This window comes from Streptopelia decaocto (genome assembly GCF_964273445.1).
Source record: "Streptopelia decaocto genome assembly, chromosome: Z".
NCBI classification, from domain to species: domain Eukaryota; kingdom Metazoa; phylum Chordata; class Aves; order Columbiformes; family Columbidae; genus Streptopelia; species Streptopelia decaocto.
In genome coordinates this window covers 58,976,742-58,996,560 of record NC_138657.1, presented here as the reverse complement: position 1 = coordinate 58,996,560, position 19,819 = coordinate 58,976,742, and the positions used below count along the sequence as shown (strand labels likewise).

General features: G+C 41.8%; 1 protein-coding gene across 2 annotated transcripts; it reads left to right on the top strand.

Annotated features, from left to right (window-relative positions):
• Nucleotides 1–1,260: 1,260 nt before the first annotated feature.
• ZNF131 (zinc finger protein 131) lies at nt 1,261–18,600 on the top strand. 2 transcript variants are annotated; one of them, XM_082075009.1, is made up of 8 exons: nt 1,261–1,370; nt 4,792–4,930; nt 6,307–6,408; nt 7,220–7,364; nt 9,526–9,886; nt 9,989–10,211; nt 14,387–14,517; nt 16,468–18,600. In XM_082075009.1, exons 2-8 carry the CDS (start codon nt 4,807–4,809, stop codon nt 17,119–17,121), a joined length of 1,740 nt encoding a protein of 579 aa, XP_081931135.1. In that variant the 5' UTR covers nt 1,261–1,370; nt 4,792–4,806; the 3' UTR covers nt 17,122–18,600. The 2 variants fall into 2 exon arrangements, with proteins under 2 accessions (XP_081931135.1, XP_081931134.1); XM_082075008.1 differs by having other exon boundaries at nt 9,526–10,211.
• The last annotated feature ends 1,219 nt before the right edge of the window (nt 18,601–19,819 follow it).

Sequence of the window (19,819 nt, the reverse complement as noted above, 5' to 3'; positions counted from 1 at the left end):
GCAACCAAGATGATGGAGTGGAGCACCTCCCTTATGAAGAGAGGCTGAGGGAGCTAGGTCTCTTCAGCTTGGAGGAGACTGAGGGGTGACCTCATTAATGTTTATAAATATGTAAAGAGTGTGTGTCACAAGGATGGAGCCAGGCTCTTCTCGGTGACAACCAATGATAAGACAAGGGGCAATAGGTACAAACTGGAACACAAGAGGTTCCGTTTAAATTTGAGAAAAAACTTGTTCATGGTGAGAGCAACAGACACTAAAACAGGCTGCCCAGGGAGGTTGTGGAGGTCTCTGGAGACATTCAAAACCCTCCTGGACACCTCCCTGTGTAACCTCATCTAGGTGTTCCTGCTCCAGCAGGGGCATTGGACTGGATGATCTTTCGAGGTCCCTTCCAATTCCTGACATTCTGTGATTCTGTGACCACGACACTCAAGTACCATCCGGTTTAACCAATAAAAGGAGAACGCCACCGGTGTGCGTACCCCGCGTGGAAGTGTCTGTTTAAGGCAGGGGGGCTGGTTTGGCGCGGGGAGCTGAAGCGAATCCCCTGAGCGTCGGGTGGTGCCTGCGGGGCGCGGGGTGGTCGCTGCCCGGCCGCCGGGATGTTCTGCCGGATCGCACCGAGCAGAATCACCCGCACTGAACGCGGCAACACCAGCACAGCGCGCCTGCCCCCGGCACTGAGCGCACCCGTGTGTCTGTCTGTCCGTCTGATCGGCGCGCAGAAAAGCCGGCCCGAGCTCTCTGCAAAACGACGGAGTTTCACCTTATCTCAATGGTGGATTTAACTGCACTCGCCGATCACAGCCAGGGGCCAGGAACAGCCGAGGCCGCCGCCACACCGCCCTCCGCCGGGCGCCAACCGGCCGCGACAGCCGCTCCCACCGCCATGCCTCCCGCCGGGCGGGGCGGCGGCCGGGGCTCCCGGCACTGCTCCGGGCCGGGGCGGCACCAAGCGACGGCTGGAGGCGCCGCTTCCCGCAGCACCCCGGCCTCAACCGAGCCCCACCCGCGTCTGCGCGGCACCGCGGGGGGCCCGCCCCCGGCCCCGCCCCCGCCAGGCCCACCCGCGGCAGCGGCTCCTTACGGCGGCACCGCCCACCCCCGCCGGCCGCTCTGCGGCTGCGCGGTGCTGACGCACGCGGCAAGACTACAACTCCCCAGAATGCACCGCGCCGCCGAGCCCCCGCCCCTCCGCCGCCTGCGCGCCCTGTCGTGTGAAAGGTGATCTGGCGTCACTTCCTCCGCGCGGTGCAGGCCGGGAATGCGAGTCGCGATTGGCCGACGGCCGCCCCGCTTTCCAGCGTGCGGGGGAGCAGGAAGCGGTACCGGCGGAGCGGGCGCGGCGGGGCGAGGGGCTGCGCGCGGTGAGTACCTGGCGGAACCGCCTTCCCACCCCGCGGGGCGTCGCGCCGCCGGGGCGCGACCCGGCCGGGAATTGAAAAGGGATCGATTTAATGCGCGCTTTGATGACGTAATAAGCACTAACGAGGCGGCGGCGCTTCCCGGCGCATGGCTCGGGGAGACACCGGCCTGGCCGCCTCCCGGGGGTGCCCCCGGTGGGATACTCGCACCCGCCGATGGCCGCCTGTAACGCCCTGGGAGCGCCTGTGCCCGGCGGGCACGCGGCGCTGGTTAGGCCTTCCGCCTTCTCCCGCTCCTGGGACTCGGCGGGCGCTTATTGGCTCCTCCGCCTAGGGCGGGCTCTTCCACCGCCTTACGATTGGCGGGGGGTCGCGCTGACTGCCATCGGCCTCCGCCGGTGAGGCTGCGGCTGTGGCGCGGTGGCAGCGGCTGGCCGCGGGGCGCAGGGCTGAGGCCGAGGCCCTGCGGTTCCGGCGGGGGCGGGGCCTGCGGGAGCGCGCCGGGGCGGGGGGGTCGGGGCGCCCCCTGGCGGCCTCGCGGTGCGGCGGGAGCGGGGCCCGTTCCGTGGTTGAGGGGGCCGAGCGGCGGGCTGACGGCCTGGCTCTGCCGCTGCTCATTTTGAGGAAAAATAATCAGCAAAGCGCACGAGAAGCTCTCAGTTCTGTGTAGCCACTGTTGCCCGCCAGACACCCCTCAGATTCCGCTTTCCTGCGGTGGCCACAGCGACATGGCGGCGGCTTGGTCGGTGCTTCGGCAGCCTCTCTGGGTTGTCGGAGCCCCTGTGACACTGCTCTGTCTGCCTGCGTTCGTGTGTGACCCGTGTGGGCAAAGAAACCACATGTCTGCTTCCTAAAGTACAGAGCGCTGCTTGTAGTCCAGGAGGATAGTAATAAGCTGGCTTTATTGAAGTAGAGTTATAAAAACATTTGCAAATCATATGCACATCATGTAAGATGCATCCAATGTTATGAGATGATAAGGTTAAGTTTGTAGTTTACAGCATCTTTCAATAAAATCAAGGTAAACAACTGAAAAACTCCAGTTTCTGTTACTCTTCTATGAGGCTCCTCATAAGTGGCAATTTGGATCACTTCTGTCTGCCCTCCATGGCTTCTCAGTTTCCTTGTCTACTTTTCACTTCTTCCTCTAAAGAAGTCACGCTCTTATCGAATGGATGCTGTTCTGTTGGAGGTTTTTTTCTGCAGTATCACTGACTTTTTAAAATAAGAATACCCAATGTATGCTGCAACTGCATTTAGATACACAGTAAATTCACACTTTTTACTAGTTCTGTTTTAATTCATGGCAATAAACTAACCATCATAAGTTGTATGTTTTCTTATTCATGTTTGTTAAGTGTTCTGAGAAAGACAAACTTAAAAAAAAAATCTTAGATTGGGTAGGGGGAGGTTACACTATTGTTTTGTAAGATATCCCTAGAAATATTGAATTTGGAAGTAAATTACATTTGGGTAGGTGGAAATAATGAGAGCTGGTGGTCAAAACTTTGTTTGTTGTAACTTTTAAGGAATTATGCCTCTAACTGCAAGTCATCCTTTTATAATGTGTCAAAAATGCCCAAGAAGAATTAAACAGTGAAGTAAATAGCTGACAGCTTCCCACATGAGACTTTATGTAGAATACCAGATAATGGAAGAGAGGCAGGAGCTGTTGCTTCTCTGTCTTAGACCCATCATTACGGATGAAGTGCAACGACAGCAGCAGCAGAATCTGCTCCCTCGCACCACACCTTGCCACTCGCCCTCACAGGCCGATCTCCTCTGTCCCCTTGAAGACCCTGATGGGTATTTCAGTGTCCGCTTGGCAAAGCAGTAATGGCAGTTAGAGCTGGACTTCCATAAGCGGTTGCTTCAGCTTTTTTTTTTTTTTAATGCTCTTGGCAAAATGACTTCTGTGTGGGCCAGTTTTTCTGAGATGCAAGAAAGTGTGTTTTGTGGTGAAAACAGAAATTCCACAATTTCATTTACTTCTTGTCTTCTAGTCATAAGAAGATAACTTTGTCTTGCCATAACTGGGTAATTCTCCTCTCTGTGTCTACTGAAGCCCATACACCTGTGTTTGTGAGGCAGAATTTACACACAAGGGGAGTCTGCAAGTATGACAGCATCAGCTCAGTTGTGATCAGTACATGTAAGGAACAGTTTTGCACTCAGGACCTTCCAATTCCAATCACATACAAAAATATCTGCACCAGCAGTCAGGAAGCACCTGCTCTCTAGTTTCTTCTAGCACTGAAGAAAAATGCTTCATTGCCACACCAGAAACTTCCATCTCTTTAATAATGGTTGGTTTGATACCAGCTGCTCTCCTGACTTTCTTCCTTTTGTCCATACTAACAGTATAGTGAAAAGTATGTCATAAATGCCTTTAGGACAGTCAGGCCTAGTCAGAAGACACGTGTTCTTCAAAGTAAGTTAGACTCTGGAAAGAAAGTTTCTGTTCTAAGGTGATTTTGAAATGTCTTTGCTTTTTCTGTGGCATTCTCAGTGTGAGCCATGTGAGTGTGGGAGTTGAAGATGAGTGATGCTTCACAGATCTGAAGTCATTTTGCCTGGAGTTAGTTTGTGAAATGCTTCCATTGAAGCACCTGGGCTCTCTCAAGAGGTTCTTTTGCATAAGCAGCAGACTAAAACCTGCGTCTTGTCCACAGGCACAGAGTTCTGCTAAACCACTTCAGGTCTGAGAACCTGTGCAGCTCCCATCCCCAGCTACGGTTATTGTATTAGTAAGGGAGGAAGAGCCATCAGATTACGAGAATATGTGTCTCTTTCAAAACGCTGGCTAAGAATATTTCGCTTTGCATGGGGAGGAGTGTAAGTAGGCTGGATTAATAAGATGCTCTTTGCTCTTGGGTGTGACAGCACATTAAATCCCTGGCAACTCCCATATACTCAGAAGCTGAAAAATGCTGCTTTATTACAACCTTATTTAAAGGATGCAAACATCTTGTGTTCACTAGCTGCAAAATGCGACTTTAATATGAAAATTTTAAGAAGTGTTGTTCCACCAAGTGAATTGGTAGAATAGCGAGAAGTAACTATATGAAGATTCTGACATTATGCTGCTGTAGTGGTGTTGAATAGTTAGCTGTGGAGATGTTACATCACTGCAATATTTGCTTTGAGGGAGGTAGGTCCCTGCCGAATCTGTGGAATAAATAAATACACTTACCACTTTGTCTGTTATGTGTATAAATAAGGCAATATTCTGCATCATTAACCCTGCTATTTCCTACCTCTCAGCTAAAATCAGATAAACCTGTTACCAAGACAGTTTAGGGTTTCCATTTATTTTATAGTCCCTGAAAAATGCAAGTTACTTCATGTTTGTATACTAACCTAACTGTGCATAGTATTTACTCAGTGGCACATTATCCTTACGCTCATACCACATCTTTTGCAGTCTAGTCCTTTTGCCATGGAAGCCGAAGAAACGATGGAATGTATCCAAGAATTCCCTGAGCACTATAAAGTTATTTTGGATAGACTGAATGAACAACGTGAGCAGGACCAGTTTACAGATATCACTCTGATTGTCGATGGTACGTACAGGCCTAAGAACCAGTTGTTGTACAGAGAATTCTGAAAGCTGTGCTGGGAAGCTGTTGGGCTTGTCACAGCTCAGCTGTCAAACCAGGCTGCTGACAAATTCTCGGTTCTGTACCAGTGTGCAAGCTGCATGCAGAGTTTCATTTAAAATCTCAGGGTGAACAGAGTCTCCAGCAGTGACTAATAATTTTGCTTCTGCTTTTCAAACAATATTCTAAATATTTTTAGTTAGAAGCCCAGTCTGAAACCGCTGTGCTATATTTAACATGTTGCCCAAGGGTTTCTGAAACATTGTTAAAATATTTTTTCCCTAACTTGAGGTGACTGTTTGCATTCAGAGAACTTATACAAATATTGTGTTTAAAAAAAAAAAAAAAATCTTGAAATAAGATTTATTTCTTTCTTCTCTGCTACCTGCCTACTAGTATGTGGCTATAATAGGGTAGAAGCACTCACTTTTATGTGTGTGTTCTATGGACATAAGTATTAGTTTAAAAGGCTGACATAGGTATAAGTGCTTATTATCCCCTTAGAAAAGGTGGTGTCTGATTGATAACCTAAGATTGCTTTTCATCCCAAACATGTCTTAGAACAGATGAGGACTTCAAGGAAGATAGGCAGTGTCCACCAGGGCAGATTTAGCTAAAGGAGTAACACCTGATCTTTTAAAGGGTAGCAAGAACTCTTTTGAAGGAAAAGGGTCCTACAGAGTCTTGATTAGGAAAAAAGTAAGCAAACGAAATAAAAGTTACTCCTCAGGAATTGCCAGAGCTTCATTGGCAGCGCTTGCACAAAACTTATCCTGAATGTGTGCAGCAGCTGTGTAGTTCTGATCCCTGTTACTTCTCCCGTCTCTGTCCCTTGGAGCCTTATGAATGTTCATGCCTGTGCCAGGGAGAGCACAACACAGTGATAGGGAGTACGGAGTCTGGAAAACAGGAGCAAACCAGCACAACTGCTGCTGTTCTGCAGTTATGCTGTCAGAAGTGGTGATAAAATACATCAGTCTGTAAGAGCAGCAAAAAACAGACAGAATCTGGGTAAAATCAGAGAGCTGAGGCCAAGAAAGGAGAAGATTAGCCTTGGAATTTTGCACAGCTTAAATTTGAAAAGAGAAACACTGGAGTGAGTCCTCCAGCTAATTGAGTTGCAGAGCGTCAGCAAGGTCAGTGATGTCAGCAAGGGTCTGTGTGAGATGGGACAGGCTAGTTGCAGTAGTATTCAACATTACAAGGAGGCATACTAAATGTCTCTATGCTGCTGGAATAGATTAGTACGCTGGGTGGTCTCTGTTCCGCATCTGCACTTCTTCTACACTATGAGTGAGGAAGGTGTTATCCTAAACCAAAATTTTTGTCTCTCATTTTAGGTCACCATTTCAAAGCTCATAAGGCTGTTCTTGCTGCCTGTAGCCAGTTCTTCTATAAATTCTTCCAGGATTTCACTCAGGAACCTTTGGTGGAGATTGAAGGTAATCTGATTTGTGCAAATAAAAAGCTTCAGAATTGTGTCCCCAAGCTGGAAATGAATGGATTATCCTTGGTACGGGCTTACATACATACTTGTTCATGTCAAGTAGTGTTCTGGATCGCAGCTCTTGAGTTGTTCTGAGGCAGCTACCACCACTGGAAAAAAACTTCTCCCCCCCCGCCCCAAAAAGGGGGGGGGGGCATGTTGAAATAGTTTTTTTGGAAAAGAAAGTTTGAGGTTCTATGGGTGGGTTTTTCCTTGTTCGTTTTTCTTTTTTTTAATCTTCCACTCAATACATGACTAACGGAGGTCAGGCAGACCCTGTATGTTTTTAGGACTAGCAGTGTGACATGCAGTCTTTTCCCTGATGACAGCCATTCTGGTCAGATGAAAAAGGCTGCCAGTGATGGCCAACAGCAGATGCCTTGGCTGGGATGCAAGAACAGCATGGCCAGGGAGCAAATTACTGGAGCAATATTTCAGCCTCCAGTAACTTGCTGCTCCAAGGTCTCTTGAGAAAGAGATCATATTTTTATGTTTAAATCTATACTTTTTATTATTCAGACAGCTTTTTGTCCATCTTATCCTTCCTTTTATCTTTGTCATGGCATAGCTGTAATTGTTCCAGATTCACATGTTTCTATAGCAGACTTTTTATTCCAACATGAGTCTTCTAAGGGTGTTGTGTTTTTGAAACTGGCAGCTACAGTACTGTGAGCAAAATGGTGTGCAGGCAAGCACGCGAGATTCATCAGACAGATGAGACTGAGAAACTGCTAAAAGGAAATGCTCTTTTTCTTGCCTGTATACAGGTGTAAGTAACATGGCATTTCGTCATCTAATTGAGTTCACCTATACAGCAAAACTAATGGTCCAAGGTGAGGAAGAAGCAAATGATGTTTGGAAAGCAGCTGAGTACCTACAGATGTTAGAAGCAATCAAAGCACTTGAAATCAGGTAAGCACACAGGCCTCTTTTTCTTCCCAATGCTGTAAGGCAGAGTCACAAGAATCTTTTTATAAGAGCTGGCTCCCTGTATTTTTCAGTGCTGTTCCTTATCCTGGAACCTCCTAAATTTATGTGGCACCATATACTCTTCTACTGTAAGATATAGGTCAGAATTATGCAGGATAAAAAATGAGTGTCACACACTTCAGGCTGTACCTCGATGGCAAGTGACATAGCTGGTAAATGTTGCAGACACTGTAGCGCTGAGAGTTTCTGGTAACTAATACCAGGTCTCTGCAGACTGCCCACACCTAATTGACAGCTGGGTGTATGTTGATAATGTGAAGGTAAAAAAGAGCAGACCTTAGTTTTCTGCTTAAGAAATTGAAAAGAAACTTGAAATTAAAAAAGTATGCTCTAATTTATATCACTTTGAGTCAGTGTAGATTGGTAGAACTGTTGAATTAGGATTCACATCCATCCATCAAGCTAAACTCTTCAGCCTGAAGTTATTTACCACTGTTGCATGATGTTATGCAGTTTGTTGGTTATGCATCACCAGTAAACACCGTAATTCTCACGTTACAAGGAAACAAATGTTTTGCTTAACAAACACACACACAAGCCAGTCTATTCTTGGAGTTATTTCCATTGTTCATACGTTTTTGAAAGGATTTTTTGGTGGGAGGGTTTATTTGGTTTTGGTCAGAAAGACAAGCTTGAGTACCACTGTCAGGCTCTTGTTTTCTCCTCCACAGTGAGAGGGGGAAGAATTATGATACATTGCCCAGTCAGAGCTTTGACTGAAAGGGGCAGGTTTCAGAAACTTCAGCTCAAGTGGAGATGGTTATAGAACTAAATATTTGTATAGTGCATCAAAAAGTTGCACATCATATGATCTAGGCTAGAAAGAAAATATCAGCTGTTATTCCTTAATGTGCAGTTGTATTGTATGTGTGTATCCTCATTTAAAGTTTCATACAATGTGGTCAGAGTCTTCTGGTACATGATCCTGGAGATCCTTGCAGCAATATGCAAAGTAACTGTCACCTTCTAGATGTCAGAAATCCAGGCTAGAGGAAACTGTGAGTTTAGCTACTCCATCTTCCTGTGTCTCAATAGAGTAAGGTAACATTTGATATGCTGTTTCCTGCATTAGATCATTAGCCACACATCTCTAACATATGACTTACAGATACTGGGTGAAGCCTTATGTCTCCTCTTACTAGAAAACATGAAAGTGATAGGGAACGGGTTACATTAAGGGATTAATGGGGCTGCAGAGGAAGGTAAAAGCACATCTTACTCTTGTCAGCTTGACTTGAGGGGTGTCAGTCTGATTTGAGGGGAACATAGCCACTCATTTTCGAAAGTGATAATCAGTAGGAAAACTTCCAGTACATGAGTGCTGTGGATGATCTTGAGGGTATGACTGGAAAGCATCGTCCTACTCAGCTCTGTCTGTGTTTGAGATGTCATGCTATCCCTGACATCTTGGAGGAAATGGGTTGTGAGTATATGATGCAGGCAGGACAGAGCAGAGCTGGGGTTTGTGTTTAAGCCCAGAAAATTGAACTAAAATACTCTGTCCATGTCCCAGTGGCTTTTATTTTTACCTCAGGTATTAGCTGTCTGCTTTCCTGAAGTATGAGATGTTCTAATAATCCTTGTGTGACTTCACAGATGTAGTGTTTTCTAATAAACTCTAAGCACTGCAGGCAACTGCAGACATTCCAGAGCTTAAAAGGTGACTAGTGTAGGAAGGACTTGAACCTTATTTCTGAATATGCAGGCCAAAGAACTCCTTCTATGGGGAAGTTTTCTTTCCAAGTAAAGAATTTCACAAGTTTCTTAGATAAACGTATGTCATCAGGTTAAGTGGCCTTTTTTCCTGACAGGTGCTTTTTATCATTCAAGCAGAGCTATTTAAAACACTTTAGTAGCCTTATGTCAAAGGCTCTACAGGTTTAACCATGCTGTTTTACAGCTCTAAGGAGTATAGACTAAGGACAAATTAGCTTTTGAGAGGCACACAGATTATGTGGTTATTCATTGCTCAGCTTCTTTGAGAAACAGCTAGAGAGTGTTGGATGCAGAAGCTCAGTATTGGGCCGGAATTGTTATGTCAGTGCTTATGGATCTTAACCATGCTTATGCAAATATTTTGCAGGAACAAAGAAAATTCATCAACTTTAGAATCAAATCAAGCACAAGATAAAAATAAACCAAAAAAGAGGAAGATAGCTGAAACCTCTAATGTTATCACAGAAACACTGCCATCTGCAGAATCAGAGCCTGTTGAAATTGAGGTTGAGATTGCTGAAGGGACAATTGAAGTGGAAGATGACAGCATTGAAATACTTGAAGAAGTAGCTTCTGCAGAGCAATCCATAAAGTACATCCAGACAACGGGTACATCAGATGAATCTGCTCTGGCTCTTCTGGCAGACATCACCAGCAAGTATCGTCAGGGAGAGAGAAAATGCCAGATCCAAGAAGGTGATAGTGCAACTGATCCCTCGTGCAAACAGGTAGAAGGTATTGAAATTGTGGAACTTCAGCTGTCACACATGAACAATTTATTCCACTGTGAGATATGTAACCGTTCGTTTAAATTGTTTTACCATTTTAAGGAACACATGAAAACACATTCTACTGAGAGTTACAAGTGTGACATATGCAATAAAAGGTACCTACGAGAAAGTGCTTTGAAACAGCACCTCACCTGTTACCACCTTGATGAAGGTGGTGCCAGCAAGAAGCAAAGACCTGGTAAAAAAATACATATATGCCAGTACTGTGAAAAGCAGTTTGATCACTTTGGACATTTTAAAGAGCACCTCCGGAAGCACACAGGTAAGAGCACTGCGGTAGTCCTGTCCTTGTGGCTTGGCTCTAGCATTTTGGGTTTTTGCATGTTTTGGGGAAAAAGAGAATACACTGAAGAGAATGCATGAGTCCTCAGTGCTAGAAATACTTGGCTTCTACTTACAACTGAAGTGCTGGTTTGTCTTTTTGTTTGTTCATTTGTTTTGCTTTTCATTGATGTAAACTTTTCAGGGATTGACGGGGTTACAAATAGGCACCTAAAACCAGAAAGCATGAATGAAGCTTCTCTCCGAAGTGTCTTAAATCTTAAAGATTTTTTCAAAATCTTAAGGCATGTTTCCTTCCTCAAAAGTACTAAACTGAGGAGCTGCTTTTATTTTCACGGTTCCACTAGCAAATGTTTCTGTTGAAATATGACCTCAACTGTGAGCTTCTCAATGGAATACAGTTTAGAGGGCTTTGTCTAACAAAACTTCTGAGCAAATGCCTTTTAATGCATTAGGCATAAAATACTCCCTAAAAGTTCTCTTGTATCATCTTGTTTTGAAAGTTTCATCCCTGCTCTTGACATCTCATCTATGACTTTTTCTTTGTTAATTAAAACAGCAAAACGTTTCTAGTGACTGTAGTATGCTTTTTTTTTTTACTGTGAAATCTGCCTCTCTGAAATCTGGATAGCATCTTTTGAGTACAAAGTGGTTTGTGCTACTTCTTTGCTCTTTATATTATGGGAGGTTAAGATGCTGCTTCGTCATCTCACTGAAAAGTCTACTATCTGAACAGGTACTGATCATTATACAGATGAATGTAAAATAATGTGGTCCTGATCTTCCAGATGGTTTTGGTTAATATGTCAGTCACGAGTCATCAGTAAGAATTTAATGGAGGGTAGCAGCCTTAGTTCTTTCACAACCTCTTATCATTGTTAAAGCCTTCTAATATTAATTTCTTGGTACGTATATATGAGACTGCTGAGTATATATGGCAGTGTCCAGTCTACTCCAAATAGCACCTCAAAAGTTCTATTTATAAACAGTCTTTGGCAAATCCTTGTTACCTATGAAACAGCAAGTGTTTCTCCTTTATGAGCCATCCAAAACCAAGCTACTTAACAAAAGACTTTTCAGGTAGAAGTTTGTGGCAGATTAAGAGAGTAACCCAAATATCACAATATGTTGATTGCTGTTGCAACAAAGGATTTTGGGGACAAAGTGACTTAGTATATCACAGGACGTACAGAATACTTTCTAGATATATTGATACAACAAGTGTAAGGCATGGAACTTAATTACTTTGGGGTTAGCATTTTCAAAAGCCATAAGATTAAAATCAAAACGGATACTAGCATTTAACTGTGGTCTCCTAAGGTCAGTGGAAAAACTTCCATTCAGCCAAAAGATTGTAAGGTCTGAATTCTGTATAGCACTGGTTGAATTCTGAAATGGAATTAAAAGACCTGGGGGAAAATGTCCTACAAAGTATTTGATCTTGTTGCTGGTTCTTCACAACACCAGCAATAACATGAAAATAGCAATTGGAGCAGAAACAGGCACTTTACCAATGCTGGTTGTTCTTTTTGATGTAGGAATTTGACATTGCCAATGGATATTATCTTTGTCTCAATAAAATATAGGAAAGAGATATATGGAGTTTCTCACTCATGCGTACAGTGCCCTAAGCAGCTTCCAAGTCTCTCACAAAATACCTCAAAAACATCTTGCATATCATTTAACTCTGAAAGTATTAACAAAGTCATCTCCAGAATTTATAAAGAGGGAGTTTTGCTCTCATGTAACTAGTACGGTTTTCCCCTTTATGAGGAAAGGCTGCACTTAAATAATGTATATCCATCAAGTTAAATACCTCTAATTTGTCTTGCACAAGAAGAGAGATTTCCTCATACAGAAATCAATCTTAAAATGAAGCTACTGCTCGTAGTATGCTGGTCTAATCCTCATGTTTTGCAAAGCTTATATCCCGTAGTGGAAAGAGACACTGAACGGCTTTGATTCCCTCTGATTTCACTGGCAATTTTGACTGCTGAATATTTCTGAAAGTTAGGCCTTCTTGATTTTTTTTTTCCTTTTATGGACAGCACGTGTGTGTGCTCACGTGAGTGAAGGTGCAGGTAAAGGAGTTGTGATGTGCCCCCAGCAGCTGAATTAATCTGGTCTGTCCCCTTGCCTGAAAACTCTGTAACTGAAGTAATTTGTATACAAACTTCTTAGAAGAAGTTAATCATAGTCTTTGCCATTCTTGGTAAACCTAGAATATGTTTTATAGGAAGAGTACTTTGAATTGCAGATAGCATCCTCCATAGGAGTGAGTAAATGGACTCTGTTTACATACCTTGAATAAATTACCCCAATAAGTTAATTTGATAAATGCTTGCTTTTAGTGGGGGGAAAAAAAAAAAACAAAAAAAAACACACCTAGGTTTACTATTTCTCTCCAAACCCAGCCTAAATGATGATATGGTAGCTTTATGGTTATGGCTGAATTACCTGGTATTCCTTACATATTAAGCAAATAAAAGTCACTGTGGTAGTTGTTACAAATTTTGAGGGGTTAAAAAATATTTATTTGTGGAAGTCTCCTTCCCGTGACTGTAGGATTATAAAGGACCAGCACAATATTCAACTATCTCTGGTCAGAATTTCCATCCTGTAAGTTCCTTATGGTTGGCAAATGGAATCTCATCCGTTCTCATAAAGGGAAAACAGATGATCATTAGATCAGGCCCAAAGCCTCTCTCATCGTAAAATCTCATTCAGATGCAACTCAACTCATAGTGGGGTAGGAGAAGCAAGCTGTCACTTTTAGCAGGGGAGTTCAGCCCCCAGCATGCCAGTGTGTTTCTCAGAGAAAAAGACAGTGGGCACGCTCTTTGTATTTTCAGCCCATGCTGTGACTGGTGCAGCCCACGTCACAGTGTTGATTTGCACTGTGCCAGGATGTGCTAAGTCCTTGATTTTTGACCTGCAAGACTGATGGCAGTTCAGCATCCTCTGCGTTACCTGTACACAGTCTCCAAAACATAACATTTTGTAACCATGAAAGGGAATATTCCCACCATTTAAGATTTTTCTGTGTGTAAGTGAAAATTATAGGCTACTTGTGCATTTCTTTTGAAAAGCTAATTAGAAACTTCAGAATATCTTTATTTCTGAAAGTATGGGTTTATTGGCTTCTATCTCAGTAGTCACTAATTATTGCATTCCTGAAAATGCAGGCATTTTTACTAGCTAGTACAGATTTTTTTGTTATTCACTGAAATGTCTCAGCCTCTTTTGGAGTTCATTAAACTGTTTCAGTAGTGAGGTTGGTGTCACCACCTCCACAAATTAATTATTAATATCAGACTTTCAGAATAAGCACCCTGTTCTTAATTTTTTATGTTTTCATTTCCTTGAATTTCATTGTGTATGTGTGTGATTAAATTAGTAAATGGAGACACCAGTTGTTCTTTGTTACTACTTGATGAAAGTACCAACAATATACTGTTTTGGATTAAAAAGAAAAACCAACCTGCTTTCAACCTCCCCTACTGTTGTCCCTAGCTTGCTTCGGTGTTTGGTATCAGGTTGGAAGTGGCCAAACTGAAAGGAATTTTTATCTTGCTTGTGCCCATTTATGTTCTGTGCTTTCTCTTCACTGTATTTTGGGGGAAGGGGTGTTGTTCATTTGTTTTAAATACCGATGCATTGTTATTGTATGGTCATTCCTTGCCAGCTTCTCTTCTGGAGCTCAGTATCAGCTCTCAAGCATAAGCAGTTATTGTTCTTGAAAACAAAACTCTGTTATTTAAATATTTCCTTCTTTAATATGTCACTTCATATATTTACTAATGTTGGGTCTTTAATTGTAAATATTATCAGATGAAAAAAGACAAATTAGTGCTATTTTTTCTTAAGCTATTTCATCAGAAGAGTGATGTAACTTCCATAAAAACCTAAATGTATCTTGAATGGCACTGCAAATTGTTACATTGTCTTATTTCTAAATGAGGGTTATGAGGTTTTTTTCCTTTTATTTATGTAAATTGAGTTTACATATAATGTCTTTATCTTCTTTAGAATAACTCAGTTGGCGATGTCTTTACGGTGTATATATCAACCTACACGAGAGAGAGGAGGAAGAGAGAGCTGACAGAGAGCTGCCTAGTTTTATACACTTACAAATCCTTGTATCTGTCTTAACAGGTGAAAAACCATTTGAATGTCCAAACTGCCATGAACGTTTTGCTAGGAATAGCACTCTCAAATGTCACCTGACGGCCTGTCAATCTGGAGCTGGAGCTAAAAAGGGAAGAAAAAAGCTGTATGAATGTCAGGTGGGTAGCGGAAGTAGCAGAGCCTGAGGTTAAATACCTCTTTCCTGTACTAAGCAGGAAAGGCAACGAGAGGGGGCTTATATCACCAAGAACTACTTTTACTAAATTAAATATAAGGATTGCCTTAAACTAAAACATGCAGATAAATTCTTATGTCTAAGTAGTTCCACTGAAAATATGGAATTATTAATATGGAGCCTAATAATTCTTACAATCAAAGAGATTCTTACAGGTGTGTAATTGTTCATCTGCATTTTACTGATCTTTCTACTTCCTTTTCAAGGTTATTGATGCACTGACCTAGACGTTTACAGCTGTGAGCATGCTTCCCTAAAGTCCAAAATACAAAGTACTATTTTATTTCCTCTTTTATTATTCTTCTGTTTGATACCAAATATCTTGACTTTGCCTGGAAAGTAATTCCAATTTAAAATGGCAATCTGTAATGTCTTTTAAGCAAGTACAAATACAGTAGATGGACAGCTATGGTGCTTGGTCAGTAACTATATGTAACTGACATTTGAAAAGCTGTTTAGATAAATCTTGCTTAGCATTTAAAAGCTGACTCTGGAAAGCTAGAAAATACAAGAGTTGAGGCTGGTTGTAGCATTTTTATATGCCAGTTGCTGCCTCACTGCTGTAACAGTCTCAAATATAAACACACTTATTTTCTTCCATTTTCCTCTCCCCCGCTTCCTCTTCCTTTCTAATCCTTTAAGGCTCTCACCTTATTCAGTTCACAAAATGGCTGTCGTTTGAGGTTAAGTAGGGTTGTGTAGTGAAGAAATCTACTGGATAGCGGCTTTATTTGTTCCAAAAGAGAGAGTGATCTTATTCACCAAAAGCATTGAATACTGCAAGAGATTAATTAATTTTGCATTGCTAATCAAATAATTTAACCAGAACTTTCACTGATGCAGTTGCATCATTTAGTTGTAATGCTAGTCTGAAGCTGATTCTTGGGAGCATACCTTTGTCTTAAAGATTACTTTATTCTGAATGTGAGAATTATTGTATAACGCGAAGTTGTACCAGATAGCTTCCTGGAACATACTGTTTTGTCTTTGTGATCGTTTGGTCTAGTAACTTTGTATCATAGCTTTCGCTTTCTATATTGATACCACACCCTCTCACAGATGTTGTGATTGTGGATTAGTGTTTCTTCAACTTGCAGAAACTACAGCAGTTCTTGGATAAATTGTTCTTGAATTTTTCTCTCCTTAGAACTAAGATGGAATAGTGTTCAGTAGATAAATCTTGGCTCACTGAACAAAGAGGTGAAAGCAAAATGGTGCCTCCTTGTTGAGCACTTTTGGTGCTCTTCAGTGTATGTCTGGACTACTGAATTAGGCTCCATGTGGCAAGAGCAAGAATTATGTGCTTGGGCATTACCAATATTCATTACTTTTAGGTACGACTAAGTAATTCTGAGTGTTTATCTGTAAGGTTAGTATTTTAAGAAGTCTACCGAGGTAAACCTCATGATACCATAAGCAAATGAAAGCTGACAAGGAAAAGTTGGCTAGTAGTACTGAATCTAGAACTTCAGTAACAGGACAGTTTGTATTACACTTTTATTATACAGTATTATTACATAAATAGCTTTCCACTCAAAACTCTAGCACCAGACATTTATTGGGGCATGATACTGTATGTGAATTTCTTGTAAGGTTAAAATAAGAAAACTTCGAAATGCTGTACTGATTCATAAATTTTGTATGTATTCTATGTGTGTGTACAACTCAAAAGTAGCACATTGTTTCTCAAAAATAAATGCCAGGTCTTCTGTTCATCTGAAGCTGACTTCTCAGCTTTCACCTCCTAACGTATATATTTTTTTTAATCCAAGTAGCAAGAAACTACAGTATGTGAAGCCGTAATCTGAAATAGGCACTATACTTTGTCTTATTTCTGTTGACACTGTTTAACATACAGTATCTTCTGTTTCAGGTTTGTAACAGTGTGTTTAACAGCTGGGATCAATTCAAAGATCACTTGGTAATACACACCGGTGACAAACCCAACCACTGTACCCTATGTGATTTGTGGTTTATGCGAGGCAGTGAGCTGAGAAGGCATCTCAAAGAAATGCACAATATTTCAGAACAAGTAGTGACAGAAGAGGTGCTTCCAGTGGAAAACGAACCAGTAACGTCAATGACTATAATAGAACAAGTGGAACAAGTCCATGTCCTACCAGTAATTCAGGTACAAGTGGATCCTGCACAGGTTACTATGGAACAGCTGCATCAGGATCTCATACAGGACAATCAAGTGAAAGGTGCGCAGATGGAGGAACTTCAAGAACAGGTGCAAATTCGTTACTTGGAAGTGGAACATATTCAGACTGAACAAGGTGCTGAAGTTCATGTGGAGCAGTTACATGTTGAACACGTAAATCAAATACAGATGGAAGAAGTACAGGCAGAACTTGTAGATGGAACAGACCTTGAACAAGTACAGTATGGAAGTGTTGATCAAGGAGAAGCAGAAGTAAAAGAACCTGATCAAGTAGATCATGCAGTTAAGGAAGATCATGAACAAGCTGAAGACTTAAAACCTCAACAATTAGTGGACATGCAGAATGAAAAGGTGGATGACTAGGACAAATAACAGTGTGCAGGTTTAGGAATGAGATACCAAATTATTTTTGTTAACTTTTACATTGGTTTGTGAACCATCAGTGGTTACCTTTCCAATATGCTGCCCTTAGGAAGCTGGACAAGTGGACCAAAATTAGCTTTCTTCATATACAACTAAACTTCTCACATATGTGAAAAATAACTTTCACATTCATGTAATACCATGGAACAGAAAATACCACAGACATGGACAGCTTTGTGAGGATTTTAAAATGAATAGCTTGTGTCATTGTTACTCCACCCTGGGTATATGTAAGAGTAACTTGATCTCTTTTGCCCTTGCTAGAGGCAAACTCTTGTTCTAGATTTGCAGGGTGTCAGTGGCAGAAGAATCAGTAATATCTGGTCAGTTCTATTTTAAGTGGCAGTTGGGCATCTGTGAATTTTCGGATCGATCTGTTTGCTGTATCCTACAGTGGTCCCTGACTTTCAGGCTGGGGAAAAAATAATGTTGCTGGAGGCCTCTGAGCACAAGAATCCTGTGCCTTGTCAACACTGACTGGTTAAATTTTCACAAAGTTCCTAGAGTGTTCAGGAACCTAGTTCAGTAAAAGGCAATGTAGGTAATGTTATAGCGCTTTATATTTTAGCTTAAAAATGTCAGCTACTGATTTTTTTTTTTTTTTTTTCCATTTAATGTAGAGGCGGGGGGCTGAGTGAGGAAACAGAAACAGATTTCACATGTAGGCAGCAGGGCACTCTAAAAAGGACACTTTGAAATAAGAAAAGCTCAGCAGAAACTGTGGTAAGCCTGAGCTGGAAGAAAGCTACCAGCAGACTTTTCTTTTATAAATCATCACTTTTTATATTGAATACGTTTAACCATAGAGACTTGTCTATATGATATTGGGTTCCTGTTAGTTTGAAATGATGTTCTGACACTTGACAGAAATATGTTGTGCTAAACATAAAAGTAAAAGCCATAGGTATGAGTGCTAAACTGTGGATTGAAAAGTAGGAGTGTAAATAACTTAATCAATATTAGACAATAAAACAATACCAACCATGAAATGGTGCATCATTTGTGTCATCCAATGAACTAAGAACAACTGAGTGACTGGCAATTATAGGGCAAGCTGCCAGTGGTAAGAATCAACCTAATTTTTAATAAGATTATTAGCTCTTTAAAGTTCAATTTGTTTAGAAAATAATTGTCTAGCTCTGTGTTCAAGGATGCTAAGGACTTCTAATTCTCAATTATTGCCTTGAAATTAGAGGTGCTCCACACTTCTGAAAAGCTTTCTTTTCAAAGCCTTAACTGAAAGCAGGAATTTTTGCAAGGATTTTCCCTAATGCTCTTAGTTAAAATCAGGCTTTTCTATTCACTTTTCTCCAAATGTAGAATTGTTTCCTGGGATTTGTGGTTTTATTTAGTCTCGCTCAAAATGATTGTGTTTCATCATAGCATTTGAGAAACTGTTGCAAAAAAAAAGAAATAGATCTCAATTAAAATTTCAAACAATTTTATTAATGTAACTGGCATTCTTTTTAATGATGTTTTTGTTTTCTGAGGTGCAAGTAATATGTGATGAGATTCTGTGCAGAGGAAAGAATGTTAAGAATTAAAGTAAAAGTTGGCTATTGTATTTACACCTGGTTTCTGATAAGAAGGTTGTATTTTGATAACATGGAGGGGACAGGCCTATTTGCTTAGCTGCATAACTGTATTTTTTTTAGGTATTTGTGCATATCGACACAGGGTGTGTATCAGTGGAATTAGAGGAGCAATCTGGCAGTCTTTCTAACCAATGAAGCTGACTCAGACCATTTAAGTCCAATGTAAATTGAGCAGTAGGTGGCATTGGTAGCAGGGCAGTGTTACGGTAAGCACAGTTGGGCTATTTTTTTTGTTCTGTTTGATCTCCTCTTTTCAGTAACAGTTCACTGATTTGGTAGGAGAGAAACTGCTGTATTATGCTCAGAGCTGCCCTGGGTGGGAGCACGGTGGGACTGCGAGCCATCCCCTCCTTACCCCGCGGGCCAGGGTGAAATGCTCTCCTCAAGCAACATCTCCACTGGAGAGCCCTTCTCTTTGCAGACCCCTCTTCCCTATAATTTTCTAAACTGAAACTAATCGGCTAAAGCAGTGGGGTTTAGGCAGTGAGAAATGGAAAAGTGGGAGTCAACAAAAACCTGTGAGGTGTGTCTGGATATAACATAAAATTGAGCATCAAATTGAGACTGAGGTTAGGGGTAGACTTGTAGATTTATATGTGGTATTAATGAGAGACCATAAACTATTTCTGAAAGTAGAGCAGAGAAGGGAAAGTGAGCTGATCAACCGTTTGAGAAATGCTGAGTTATTTAGGCAATATAAGAAATAACTAGCTGATTTTTTTCTAGAAAAGTCTTCCTGAGCCACAGCATGTTTCATCTGCAGACTTTCGAGGCTGACATTGGATGTCGATCCTGTGTGAACTGGTCACTAGAGGAGTATCATGCAGCCTCTCCTTTGTTTGACCTGCCTGCAGTTAATGGTGCAGAATATAGCACTCCCTGCCACAAGTTCTGTAACTCGGTGTTATTTTCAGTGAGAACATGTTTATAATGATGTTCAATTGGGTTGCTTATTTTTAAGGGTGTGAAGAATCTGTCCTACAGGGACTGTCATGAAATGTGCAGTTAGATTTTGTCGTTGTTAAGCCATAGTGTTTGCTGCT